Here is a 13869-nt window from a genome sequence, read left to right on the forward strand (position 1 = left end):
TCTCAATATTTCTCCCCTAAATACTAGAATCAAATTTTATACTTCAGTGTTGTAAAGTATAACATAAAATCCACTTATGAGAATATACTTAATGAAGCTGTGATTTCCATGTTACAAAAACAAGCAAACTGTCACACCCTTGTAAATCACAAGAAGGAAACACTGTTAAACTCCTCATAAGGACTTTGTTTCTTTTTCTTTATAACTCCATAGTGCCTATAACATTTCACAGCCAGAAAGTAGCATGATATTAAAAGTACAGCAAGACTGGGCACTGCTTCACGTCAGAAAAAGTCACAAGCTTCAACTGGTACAATAGAATTTTTCACTCCATGCCCTACACAGAAGAGGAAGCTGTGGCTGATACAGACTGTTCAGACTGTAGATAGGAGGAGAAGGTCTCTTGAGCTTGTGTTCAGCAACGCAGTTGGTCCCCGTTTAATATCTGCTGGACAAATCACAGAGGCCACCTAGAGGAGAGCAGCAAATGATCTCTTTGAAGGTTTTCCTCAGTTCCTGGCTCCGCAGGGCGTAGATCAGAGGGTCGATGACGGAATTGCACATGATCAGGATGAGATACAGGTTAAAGTGAGACATGAAGCACACGCAGTAGGGGTTCTGGGGGCAGGAGATGTAGAATATCAGGTGCAGGAAGAAGGGGGCCCAGCAGACAACGAAGACCCCGATCAGGATGGTCAGCGTGATCGCCCCCTTCATGTTGGCGCCCTGGCGGATGGCGCCGGTACCCGGCAGGACCGCGACCCTCTTGATGTGGAGCCTGGCCGTGAGGAACATGTGAACATAGAGGGAGGCCATGAGAGCCAGCATGGTGAAGAACACGGCGATGAGGCAGATGATGACAGCGCTGCTGTCCGAGTAAATGATGAACAGGACGCCGGACACCGTGCAGGCCGCCCAGATGGCACTGATGGTGATCGCCACCCGCCTCACCGTCATGATGCTATGGTACTGGAGCGCATAGAAGATGGTGAAGTACCTGTCCACCGCGATCGACAGCAAGCTGCAGATGGAGGCGAGCAAGGAGCTGCAGATCACCGAGTCGATGACATTGTCAATATTCACCGTGAAGCTCTGCGCGTCCGTGTCTGTGCTGTTCAGCAGGGTGATGACAATGGTTTCCGACCCGTTGGAAACGCTCACCAACATGTCAGCCACAGCCAGGCTGCAGATGAAAAAGTACATGGGTGAATGCAGATTCTTATTCTTGGCGATGGCCACAATCACCAGAATATTCTCCAACAAGCTGATGACCCCCAGAGTCACAAACACCTCGGGAGAGACAAAGAGCTGCTCATAGCACCCCCCGTCCGAGTAGCCTTTTGCCGGGGACTCACTGACATTGGCGGGCAGCCCGTGGCCACTGCGGTTCCAGGAGTGGAGAGAGGTGTGCATTCCATGGGGCTGGGTAGAGTTCATCTTGGATTCAGGTCCCCTCTGAACTGACTGAACCTCCCGGGTCCGGCAGCCTCAGCGCCTTTCTCCAGTCTTGACTTGCCCCAAACGAAAGTTAGGCGGCCGAGAGTGGCATGCCTGCTGTGAATAAACGTCCCGTGCTCCGGAGCTGGAGAGGAAGTTTTCAGTCTCTTTCAGGTGCGGCTCTGGTCGGCATCACTTGGAAATCTTAGGCTGCAAGATACTCCTTCTCCGTCGAGCCTGCCGCTGGCTTTTTTGTTCTCCCTTCCACTTCAACTTGAGTCGGAGGCATGCAGGTCTTTGCAGAATGATTTGCCTGGTGGCTGCGCTACGGCTGGGAGCCGGCTCTGTGTGCGCATGCTCTCATCAGCTGCCTCGCAGAGGTGCCGGTTCCGAACCTGAAGCTTTGCTTTGAGCGTCAGAAGCTGCTGCTGATTTTTATGGTGTGTGAAGGGGGGGAAAAAAATGCTCAGAGTGACTCCTCCTCTGCTTCCTTCTGACCAATCCGAGTCCAGTGGGGTCTGTGAGACACCCGCGATGGTCCAGAGACACAAACTGCAGGCAACCTCAATTCAGAGGCAGAAGCCTGTGGAGTCAGGCAGCCAGCAGGATGTGAGAGGCTAAATTTCCCCTGCAAGTTCTCAAGGAAAGCAACTTGGTTCCCAGACGACATTCTCTGAGATCACAACAAGCCTTCCTGAGGTACCCAGGTTTATCCTGCTTAAAGGAGGGGTGTGTGTGTGTTCCTGAATTAGATGCACTGCCTTTTTTTTTTTTTTGCACAGGGAACGCTCCCTAATGCTCTATGGTAACCAAAATGGGAAGTAAATATGAAAAAGAGGGGGTATATGTATACATGTCTGATTTGCTTTGCTGCACAGCAAAAAAAAAAAAACAAAAGAAACACCAAAAAAACCCAACATTGTTAAAAAGAAACAAAACCTGACTCCAATAAAAATGAAAAAAGAGAAGACATACACTGCCTTTTTGACCAGGACATTGAATTTATTTACCCTCTCAATTTCTCTGAATTGAGAAGAAAGGCAGTCACGCTTCAGTCTGAGACAGCTGACACACAGAACGTTTAATAACGCAGGAGACTATGCTGTGGGTGCAAGGACTAGACAGGCAGTCGCAGTTTATACCAGGGCTCAGAAGGAGTTAATTTCTTATGCACTAAGATCAGCTATTTCTCCATTGCAGAATTTCTTTGTATCATAGCTGGAAAAGTTTTGTTTTCATTTATGACATTTAAAAACCATATAGTATTAATGTAAACAATGATTACTCTGAACTCAGAAAAAGATCAATAGCTAGGCAACACTCAGGTTTTTAAAGCATTATTAAGGTGTAATTGAAATACAAAACTTACACATATTTAAGGTATACATTTTAATGAGTTTGGACTCATTAAAATGAGCATGTATCTCCATGATACATCACAGTCAAGGTACTCAGCATATTCATCACCTCCAAAATTTCCTTGTATTCTTTTGTGTTTTTAGGTGTGTGATAACACTTAATGTGAGCTCTACATAATATATTTTAAAGTGCACAATTTATACAATTAACTATAAGCATTGTGTTATACAGCAGATCTCTAAAACTTGTTCATCTTGCATAACTGAAAGTTTATACCCTTGGGGCAGCAGTTCCTTGGCAGCGGTCTTGGCAATGATTTCTTGGAATTAACAGCCAAATTATAGGCAACAAAACCAAAAAGAGACAAGTGAGATTACATCAAACTGAAAAGTTCCTGAACAGCAAAGGAAATAATCAACAGCGCGAAAAGACGATCTATAAAATGGGGGGAAATATTTGCAAACCATCTATCTGATTTGGGCTTAATATACAAAATATGTAACTGAATAGCAAAAAAGGTAAATAACCTGATTAAAAAATAGGCAAAGGGCTCGAACAGACATTTCTCCCAAGAAGACCTAGAAATCGCTACCAGATATAAGAAAAGGTGCTCAGCAACACTCATCATAAGGCAAACGCAGATCAAAACTGCGATGAAGTATCACCTCACACCTGTCAGGATGCTGCTGCTGCTGCTGCTAAGTCGCTTCAGTCGTTTCCGACTCTTAGCAACCCCATGGATTGCAGCCCACCAGGCTCCTCTGTCCATGGGGTTTTCCAGGCAAGAGTACTGGAGTGGGGTGCCATTACCTTCACCACCTGTCAGGATGGCTGTTATCCAAAAAAGAAAAGATAACAAGTGTTGGCTAAGATGTGGAGAATTTGGAATTCAGGTGTTTTTTTTTTTGAAAACAATCTATCTACTTCATTGGAGCGTCCCAGGTGGCTCAGTGGTAAAGAATCTGCCTGCCAGTGCAGGAGACACAGGTTCGATCCCTGCATCAGGAAGATCCCCTGGAGAAGGAAATGGCACCCCACTCCAGTATCCTTGCCTGGGACATCCCATGGACAGAGGAGCCTGGTGCACAATGGAGTCCATGGGGTTGCAGAGTCAGATGCAGCTAAACAACAGCAACTCTGCATCCAGGACAAAACGGCAAGCACGCACCTGGACAGGACAGCTGGCACGTCTCTTCTGATATTTGCCTTGTCTGCTATGCCATCCCTTTGTTCTCATGGACAATCAATCCTAACTACAAGAGTGATAACAAGAACTCAGCATTATTTTTGGTGTGGAGTTTAGACAATAGCTGTAGGTCCAATCTCGATAAAACAGAGGAAGAAGTAACTTTGGCTTTCTCTGTGTCCCACTTTGGGGCTTCCCAAGTGGCTCAGATGGTAAGGAATCTGCCTGTCAAGGCAGGAGACGTGGGTTCGATCCCCGGGTAGGGAAGATCCCCTGGAGGAGGAAATGGCAACTCGCTCCAGTATTCTTGCCTGGGAAAGCACGTGGACAGAGGAGCCTGGTGGGCTCCAACACACGGGGTTGCAAAAGAATTAGGCACAGCTTAGTGACTAAACAACAAACCTGCTTCAATAATTGAAGGCTTCTAAATACAACTCACACATTCCTTGGTAACTTTGTTCAAGCCAAGATGAGTGAATGCTAGTTATACATCAGAATTTCTGAATGTTTTGAAAGATTGTGAGGAAGTTACTTTTCAAATTTAAACTCCAAGTTATGAAATTTTATATAGTACATTTTATTGCCATGACTACTTTTGGTTTTATCTCTGTAGAGTTTGTGGCTATTGATAATAAGGGACAATAAAAAAATACTTATTTTAAAGTTGAAGTCTTCAGTTACTTAGGTAAGGGCTTTATCTTCTTTCCCTTTGGTGACAGAGGCAACGGTAAGTATGATTCCTGAGCACTGAGTGAAATTAACATCTTTCATCTATCACTGAGATTGTGTGGGGCCGAATCCTAACTAATGGAATGTGGGTAGAAGTGAGAGTGGTGTTGTCTCCTTTGTAAGATTCTACACGTTTTCCCTCTGATCTCCTCGTGGATGACTCTAGAATGTCTTTGAAGCTTCATGTTATAGATGTTAGAACCATATCATGAAGGACCCTGGTCTCTGAATGACTGCACAGAACACAACTTACATCTCCAACTCCCTCCATGCCCTGGCCCGCCAACTGCACTGAACCTTGATACAAGCAAGCAATAATTATTACTGTATTAAGCTGCCAAAATATTGGTGTTACCTATCACAGCAGCTAGCATTAATTGCCTTGATTTTGAAACTTATTTTGGGCTTCCCTGGTGGCTCAGACAGTAAAGAATCTGCCTGCAAGGTAGGAGACGCAGGTTCGATTCCCGGGTGGGGAAGATCCCCTGGACAAAGGAATGGCAACCCACTCCAGTATTCTTGCCTGGAGAATCCCCATGGACAGAGGAGCCTGGCAGGCTACAGCCCATGAGGTCGCAAAGAGTTGGACACGGTGGAGTGACTAAGCACACACACATGCACATATTTACAAGCAGCATATCCGAATTACCTGAAAATTCTTTCCTTCTCCCATTTTGGATTTGTGTGAGTGGTGAAATACCTAATAAGCAAGTAATAGGGAAAACATCTCTTGAAATGTTTAAGCATAAATATCCAACTCTATATAAACTTCCTGAGTCAGCCCTTGACTTTACACTCCCTACTTCTGGTGACATGGTTGTTCCATTTCCTAAGGCTGAAAATTCAGAATATCTTTGACTTGTCCATCTTTCTCAAAATGAAATCACTTGTAAAATACCTTCATTTCTGTCAGTGTGTCTAACTCTTCTTTTTCTCCTTAAAAAACTCACTTGTCACTATTCTCCTTCATGGAAACTTCATTGCAGTCAAGATTCAATGTCATGAGTCTACTCAATTCTCCCTGCTTATAATGCGCTTTGCCCATATTTGTGACTGCATAGTCATCATTATGTTGTAAGATTATTAACAGGCATATTATATATATAATTACATAATAGATAAAATTAGTATTGAAGATAAAACTCTGTTTATTTTGGCTTTTCACCAAAAAAAAAAAAGATTTAATTTATAGGCATTTTAATCACATTGAAATCCCAGAAAACCATATACATTTAAAATCTCAAATTCAATTACTTGATGTAGATTTTATAAAACCTTGATTATATGGTTAATCATGCTGGAAAGATTTTTGTCATCTCAAGGAGGAATTTTAATTGTGTGACAGAGTTTAGTTTTGTAGAAGCCAAAAGAAATGCTAGAGCCATTAGTGGTATTTTTGAAAATTTATTGCAGATTTCTTTTTTCTAAGTACACACTAAATTGAGTTAATCATAATATATTTCTCCTCTGAGCATAGTCCTTGTTTTACATTTTATAACAATAAATATGAATCATTGCTAAAGAGAAGTATTTATCAAACTGTGCTACACAGACCACTATTTTTAGATGTTACTGTTATTCCTACCACAGAATAAAAAGTCATAGAATTTTGGAAAGAACTAAGAACTCATTGCCTTCTTGAAATTGCAGAGTTTACATTAGTACGTAAACTTTCTGAAATTTCTGACTAGAAAAAAATTCAGTGTTGCTTACTCCACTTATTTCCTGAATACAGAAAACTACTATTGTGTGTGTGTGTGTGTGTGTGTGTGTGCTAAGTTGCTTCAGTCATGTCCGACTCTTTGCCACCCTATGGACCACAGCCTGCCAGGCTCCTCTGTCCATGGGATTCTCCAGGCAGGAATACTGGAGTGGGCTGCTATGTCCTCCTCCTGAGGATCTTCCCCACCCAGGGATTGAACCCGCGTCTCTTCTGTCTCTTGCATTGACAGGCAGGTTCTTTACCACTAATGCCACGTCGGAATCCCAAGATACTATGACAGCAGCCCACAGAAGAGTCTGTGAAGGCCTGAGGTCAGCCAGTACTTGCTTTGCTGCAGGGGAGAATACTAATCAGTCATGAACAGAATGAGGAAGAGAAAGCAATCTTCCATGACCTCCACTTTTTGCCTTCAGGGAATGGGTAGATGTTGGTGCCGTTTTTCTGGTACACACATGGATTGGCTCTCTCAGTCTCCATTTAAACATCCATCAGTTCAGGCTTCAGCAAGCTGAAGTCTATGTTGCTCAGATTTCCTTGCAGCCTGCATTCTGTATGTGAATTAGTTTTTCCCAATTAGATATATTCTCAAGAGATTTGGAAAGCATAAGGTGAGACAGAAGTCACCTTCCTGTGGCCATAGCAGCTGGCCGACAGGATCTACAGGCTGTCAACTCTGGCACCAGCGACTGAAGCGACTCCAGCTTTAGGCATCAGGTCACCCTCTTTGTGAATCAGAGATAACAAGACCAGCAGCATCTCCTCGTCTGTGGACTGCAGCTCGGGTGGTGTAAAACTGGAATGAAGTAAAATAGTTGAAGGTCCATGGCTACTCCAAAATTTTGTAAGCACCTGTTTCCTGTATTAAGTCCCTTTCTGCCTGACATACTGACAGTGTGTCTGTCTTTCACACTGAACTATGATTTTTATACCTGATTAAGGAATCCTTTTAAGAGACAAGATACATTTAGTTTTTAACAATTTTGAAATTTGTATTTTTGAGACATCTACATGGAAGCTGAAGCTCTGATACTTCGACCAAATGATGCAAAGAGCCAACTCCTTGGAAAAGAGTTCCCTGATTCTGGGAAAGATAGACGGCAGGAGGAGAAGGGGATGACGGAGGATGAGATGGTTGGATGGCATCACCGACTCAATGGATATGAGTTTGAGCAAGCTCTGGGAGATAGTGAAGGAAGGGAAGCCTGGCATACTGCAGTCTATGGGGCTGGATGGAAATATCTGTTTAGCAAAGATGAATATACAGCCCAAAGGAACACTCTGGTAAAAAGACACATATTTTGGTTGTGGTAGATACAAGCTGTACTGAAAGCTGTAGGTTTCTACTCAGATGGAAGGAAAAGGGAAATTGTGAACAGAATCGTGAGGAACACAACGTATTGGAGCGGCAAATGCAAGGGAAAAAATAGGCAAATGAATAAATAATGTTGGTGTTAGTCTAGGTCTTCTGGAAGGAAGATACCAAGTTAGGATTGTGTGTATGACTTTACTGAGGAGAAGTCTATGAGGGAAAAAAAAAGTGGAGGAGGAATTGAGCCAGGAAAAGCTGAAAGAGGTGTCAAATCACAGTCTGAGCTTGACCTTGAGTGAGGGTGGAGGGAAGAAAGGCCGAAGGGGAAGGTCCTTGACCTGAGGTGACGTCATTCCTGCTGCGCACGGTGATTGGCTGGGGAAGCCTGGTCCTGCAGCAAGTGTGGCGATGAATTTCAGAGAGCAATGAGCGGAGGTCTGTGGAGGAGCCCGATAGGCTGCAGTCCATGGGGTCGCGAAGAGTCGGACACGACTGAGCCACTTCACTTTCACTTTTCACTTTCATGCATTGGAGAAGGAAATGGCAACCCACTCCAGTGTTCTTGCCTAGAGAATCCCAGGGACGGGGGAGCCTGGTGGGCTGCCGTCTATGGGGTCACACAGAGTCGGACACAACTGAAGCGACTTAGCAGCAGCAGCAGCAGTGGTCAGTTAGCTCCCTGAAGCTGGAGGTTTGCTGGCACATTTTCACCGCCGTCACAGTCTGAGAAATGGTCAGTGCGGTAGCAAGAGCCAGGAGCGGGTCATTGGACGGTCAAAGAATAAAGAGAATAACGAGAATGCAGCAGATAAAATGGGCAGAGCTGGTCAGTGAAATCAGAATTGGTTCTTTTTTTTTTTTACTGAAGTCAGTGTGACCCTTTTTGGAGCATATTTTGTTCATAGTATCTTTACTGGTCAAAATGTGACTTAAAAATATAAATACATGGTTCGTATCAGATCAGTAAATTCTTAGTACCCCCAATTACACTTAGAAATAAAGTAGCGTACTGCTAGATATATTGTAATAATTTCATATTTGTGTGTATGGGTGAACATTTTAATGCATATGCATCAATTTCTTCTTTTATATTATGATAATAACAATAATAACTACAAAGCTTACTTAAGAATTAAATGCTTTAATATGTATTAAACACTTTGACTAGTGCCTTGAACAGAGTAAATACTATATAAACCTTAGTTGTATTTATTTTGTATTTTTCTAACCTAAGCCTTTTTTAAAGCTCTGTAGTCTTTCTGGGGATTGTATACCCTATAGAATTCACCAATTTTTCACACTCTGATCATGGGAGTAGTTCTTAAAGATACTTTGAAATTTGATTTCTTATTGTGTAGGCACTGAAAACAACATTTTGTGTGTACGAACACTCTGTGATACTTCATGTGTCATTGAACTCGTATTTTCAGCACAGCAATGCTTCAGAGTGGCACGATTTAGTCACATCGTGCCCAGTAACATGTAGGTTACAGTTCTAAATGTGCTCATTTGCTTATTTATTAGAGGAGAGCTGGAGTAAAAACTTTGTAGATAAATTTTCCTTTTCAGTGAACTTGATGTGGTCTTTATCCCAATGAGTCGTTTGAGAAAACCTAGATTTTGCTTTTTAATGGGTTTTTCTTAAATCTGGGCTTTGGGAAAAGAGGATGCTTAACATCTTTATTGCCTTTGTAGGGAGACTGAGAATACCTTGCTTCATTAAGCCACCAATAAATATTCTAAACATCTAGTATGTATTTAGAGTTACAGTTCTCTGTTATGAATAGAGCATATAGTCTTAGAAAATTTCTTATAAATTTAATCTTTGAATTACGTTCTGTTTCTGAAATGTAATTGCTTTTCAATTGAAAAATACTTCTGCCATTTCCTGCCCCCAATTTTCTGTCAATCAATAATCTGTTTGGATATTATAGCTTGTGTTGTGCTGTGCTTACTTGCTCAGTCATGTCTGACTGTTTGGACCCCACGGAATGTGGCTCGTGAGGCTCCTCCGTGCTTGGGATTCTCCAGGCAAGAATACTGGAATGGGTTGCCATGCCCTCCTCCAGGGGATCTTCAAGACCCAGGGATTGAACCAGGTCTCCCGCATTGCAAGTGGATTCTTTACCATCTGAGCCACCAGGGAAGCCCATGAATACTGGAGTGGGGAGCCTGCACCTCCTCCAAGGGATCTTCTTAACCCAGGAATCAAACAGGGGTCTCCTGCATTACAGGCAGATTCTTTACCAGCTGAGCTACCAGGGAAGCCCCACTTTATAGTTTAACTTCTACTTCAATAAAATTATGATAAACAAATTTGCATTAAAACTTGGCATTCCTCCTTTTCTGATTCTACAAACTTAGACTTTCTTATGTAACATGCCTCTGAAGGTATTTGTGCTATTTCCCTGCTTTTGATTTCATCTGGTGTTAGAGAGTTGATAGTTTCATGCCATATCACACCTCAGGATTTCAGTTTTTCTAATAACTTGCAAAATAAGGGGCTTCCTTCATAACTCAGTTGGTAAAGAATCTGCCTGGAATCCAGGAGACCCAAGTTTGATTCCTGGGTTGGGAAGATCCCCTGGAGAAGGGATAGGCTATCCACTCCAGTATTTTTGGGCTTCCCTTGTGGCTCAGCTGGTAAAGAATCCACCTGTAATGAGGGAGACCTGGGTTTGATCCCTGGGCTGGGAAGATCCCCTGGAGAAGGGAAAGGCTACCCACTCCAGTATTCTGGCCTGGAGAATTCCATGGACTGCATAGTTAGTCCATGGTTGCAAAGATTTGGATGTAAAATAAGAGACTGCAAAATAACTAAGTTCTGCTTACCTTAGTTTATCCAATATTATAAAGAAGAGAAGCAGAGAAAGTATCTCACAGTTACTGTGATTTTAAAAAAAATGTCTGTAAATGCTCGTGGAATGTTTTATAAAATCAGTGCTTATAAGTGTTGAGTTTTGTCATTTAATGTATCTGAGAGATTTTAGATTCCCTGAGCAGAGAAGGCAATGGCACCCTACTCCAGTACTCTTGCCTGGAAAATCCCATGGACGGAGGAGCCTGGTAGGCTACAGTCCATGGGGTCGCTAAGAGTTGGACATGACTGAGCGACTTCACTTTCACTTTTCTCTTTCATGCATTGGAGAAGGAAATGGCAACCCACTCCAATGTTCTTGCCAAGAGAATCCCAGGGATGGTGGAGTCTGATGGGCTGCCGTCTATGGGGTTGCACAGAGTCGGACACGACTGAAGCAACTTAGCAGCAGCAGCAGATTCCCTGAGACGTTTTATAATATCTAATAAACAGGTCTTAAAAATCCTTTCATGAATTATTTTTTATTTAAGTTGCTTTTGCTTTTGGCCAGAAGTCTTCACTTCATTAAACTTTCAGGAGAAACTTTAAGGAGATATGAACTCTTCTCCGATTTGAGCTCGATATGTGTTTAACTGTACCCCTGAGCAGATTTAGGAGGTAGTATTGCTTCTGCACAACTTCAGCCTGAGTTTTTCATGGATGAAAGGGAAAAAAAATCATGACACAGCTTGGTTTTTTAGCGAGGTGTGTTGTGTCAGGAAAGACCATTTCCGTGCTCCTGTGTGTGAGGCAACGGGAGGCCGGGCTAAGCTGGTTACTGCCACTCTCCTTTTCAAGCGGGCTGCTGGGTGAAAGTGAAAGTGAAGTCGCTCAGTTGTGTCCGACTCTTTGCGACCCGTGGACTGTAGCCCACCAAGCTCCTCCGTCCATGGGGTTCTCCAGGCAAGAATACTGGAGTGAGTTGCCATTTCCTTCTCCAGGGAAGGAAATGTTGGGTAGCCAGGAGGAAAATACTAGCCAAATGACCTCAAGTCAGGGACTTTAACTGTGAGGCTGTATCTTTAACTGAAACGCCTGTTCAGCTGTTACCCTAGCCCTTCGTAGCATCTTCCTTTATGTCCTCCTTTTTCTTCTCTATTTATGTTTTCCTGTTTTCTTTTCTACCCACATTTCTAATTCTGCACCTCTGTCTTCTATATGACCAAACATCAGCCTGCCTTGGGCTCTGTCGGAATCCAGCACTACCTGATGGAGTTGGCACGGTCAGCACCCACTGGTAACTGTCCAGGCCTTTTCACGCCTCAGTTCGGCTCCCTGAGGAGGTATCGGTTGCCACAGCATGTCGCAGGCCACAAGCCGGCACACGCAGGGGCTCGTCTGCTGTCAGGCGCCATCTCCAGGTCCATGTAGCTGTGATGAGCACAGGGCCCACATGATACGAGGTGGGCTTCCGTTCACATAAGGGTGGTGGCCTGGACAGCCTCACTTAAAGGGATGGTTGTGGGTGATGTACTAAACGGCTGGTGCCCGGTACAGATGTCCTGGCTACAGCCTCTGCTCTGCCCTCTTTCGGTAGCTGTTCAGGTTGTCAAAGAGCCAAGGAAAGGGAGTTTTGATCTTTCAGGGTCATAGTTTTAAATGATAAATAGCCTAATTCCGGGAGTTCTCTTTGCAGTAACAATGGTAACCTGAGTGCAAGAAATATACAAGGTGAGTCGAATCTCAGCAAATTATTGTCCCTAAGTGAATTTACCTTGCCCTATATGCTGTTCCTCTTTCTCGGGAATTTGCTTTCCGACTATTAAAAATAGAGAATAGATAGGTGGGCACGGTGGGGGGAGGTGGGGGGTGGGGAGAACTGGGAGGTTAGGATGGACATACACACACCACCATCTGAAAGACAGACAGCGGTGGGAAGCTGCAGTGCGGCAAAAGGAGCTCAGCTCCGGGCTCTGGGATGACCTGGGGGGCGGGGCGGGGCAGGGCGGGGCGGGGCGGGGCGGGGCAGGGCGGGGCGGGGCGGGGCGGGGCGGGGCGGGGCGGGGCGGGGGCTGGGGCGGGGATCTGTGTGTGTTTATAACCGATTCACGTTGTTGTACAGCAGAGACTAACACGGCTCTGCAAACCAATTATATTCCAATAAAAATAGTTTCTGCAACATCTGCAAAAAAAAAAGTAAAAAAAAAAAGTCTATACTTACAGAGTAGATTACTGCTAGTATACCTGTCACATTTTACACTCTTAATAATCTACTCTGTAGGTATTTAGAAGAGTGAGCCCAAGTGTGGCAGCAGATACTGTGAACTTTTTAAGCACCAACTTATTAAGAGATACAATAAGATTTTGAATAGCAGTCTATCTTAAAATAGCTGTTATATCATAGAAAACTTAATCAAAATGAGAATTTTAAAAAATGATGTGACGTTATAGTAATGTAATATTCACTGTCTTCTTTAACCTCAGAAAGCCATATATTTTTGAACAGCTATTCTAGGTTGCTGCTGCTAAGTCACTTCAGTCGTGTCCGACTCTGTGCGACCCCAGAGACGGCAGCCCACCAGGCTCCCCTGTCCCTGGGATTCTCCAGGCAAGAACACTGGAGTGGGTTGCCATTTCTTTCTCCAATGCATGAAAGTGAAAAGTGAAAGTGAAGTCGCTCAGTCGTGTCTGACTCTTGGTGACCCCGTGGACTGCAGCCCTCCAGGCTCCTCCATCCATGGGATTTTCCAGGCAAGAGTACTGGAGTGGGGTGCCATTGCCTTCTCCGATTCTAGGTTAGTGTCTTCTAAAACTCTTTCCAAATATCTGTTAAACTTTTAGGAGGCTATGTTTTTGGCTTAAAATGTGCATAGCAAGTTTTACAGAAGGACTGTTTTCTCTGTAGACGCAATTAGATTATCTTTTGTTGGTACGGTATTTGTTTGGAAAGATAGAAAATATGGCTAATTACTGTCTGGAAAGATGAACTAGGGCCCAAGACCTGTGGGTGGCGCAGGATTCTGAGGGGACAGGCTGCAAGTCTACTGGAAACATTTCAGATTTGGAGTAAACTTTCCTTTAACCCTTAACTAGGCTAACTACCCCCAAACATTTGTAAGATTTTTAACAGACATCTTTCTGTTTAATATATGTATAGCTCTGAAACTGACTTGATTATTGAAAAAAAAATTTTGTACAGTTGAAGAGAACTTCCAAAGACATAATGTCCCAACATTTTAGTGTGGTTTTAAACTATAACACTGGAAACAGAACTGCAACAAGCATACAAAAAATCATTTGAAAGATTAATTATTTATTGTCTTTATTTT

At 43.5% G+C, this 13869-nt stretch overlaps 1 protein-coding gene across 1 annotated transcript; it reads right to left on the reverse strand.

Annotated features, from left to right (window-relative positions):
* Positions 1 to 438: 438 nt before the first annotated feature.
* Positions 439 to 1437, reverse strand: MC4R (melanocortin 4 receptor). Its single transcript, XM_052660562.1, has one exon. The coding sequence runs from the start codon at positions 1435 to 1437 to the stop codon at positions 439 to 441; it is 999 nt and encodes a 332-aa protein (XP_052516522.1).
* Positions 1438 to 13869: the final 12432 nt, after the last annotated feature.

Source organism: Budorcas taxicolor, chromosome 22 (genome assembly GCF_023091745.1).
Source record: "Budorcas taxicolor isolate Tak-1 chromosome 22, Takin1.1, whole genome shotgun sequence".
In the NCBI taxonomy this organism is placed as follows: Eukaryota; Metazoa; Chordata; class Mammalia; order Artiodactyla; family Bovidae; genus Budorcas; species Budorcas taxicolor.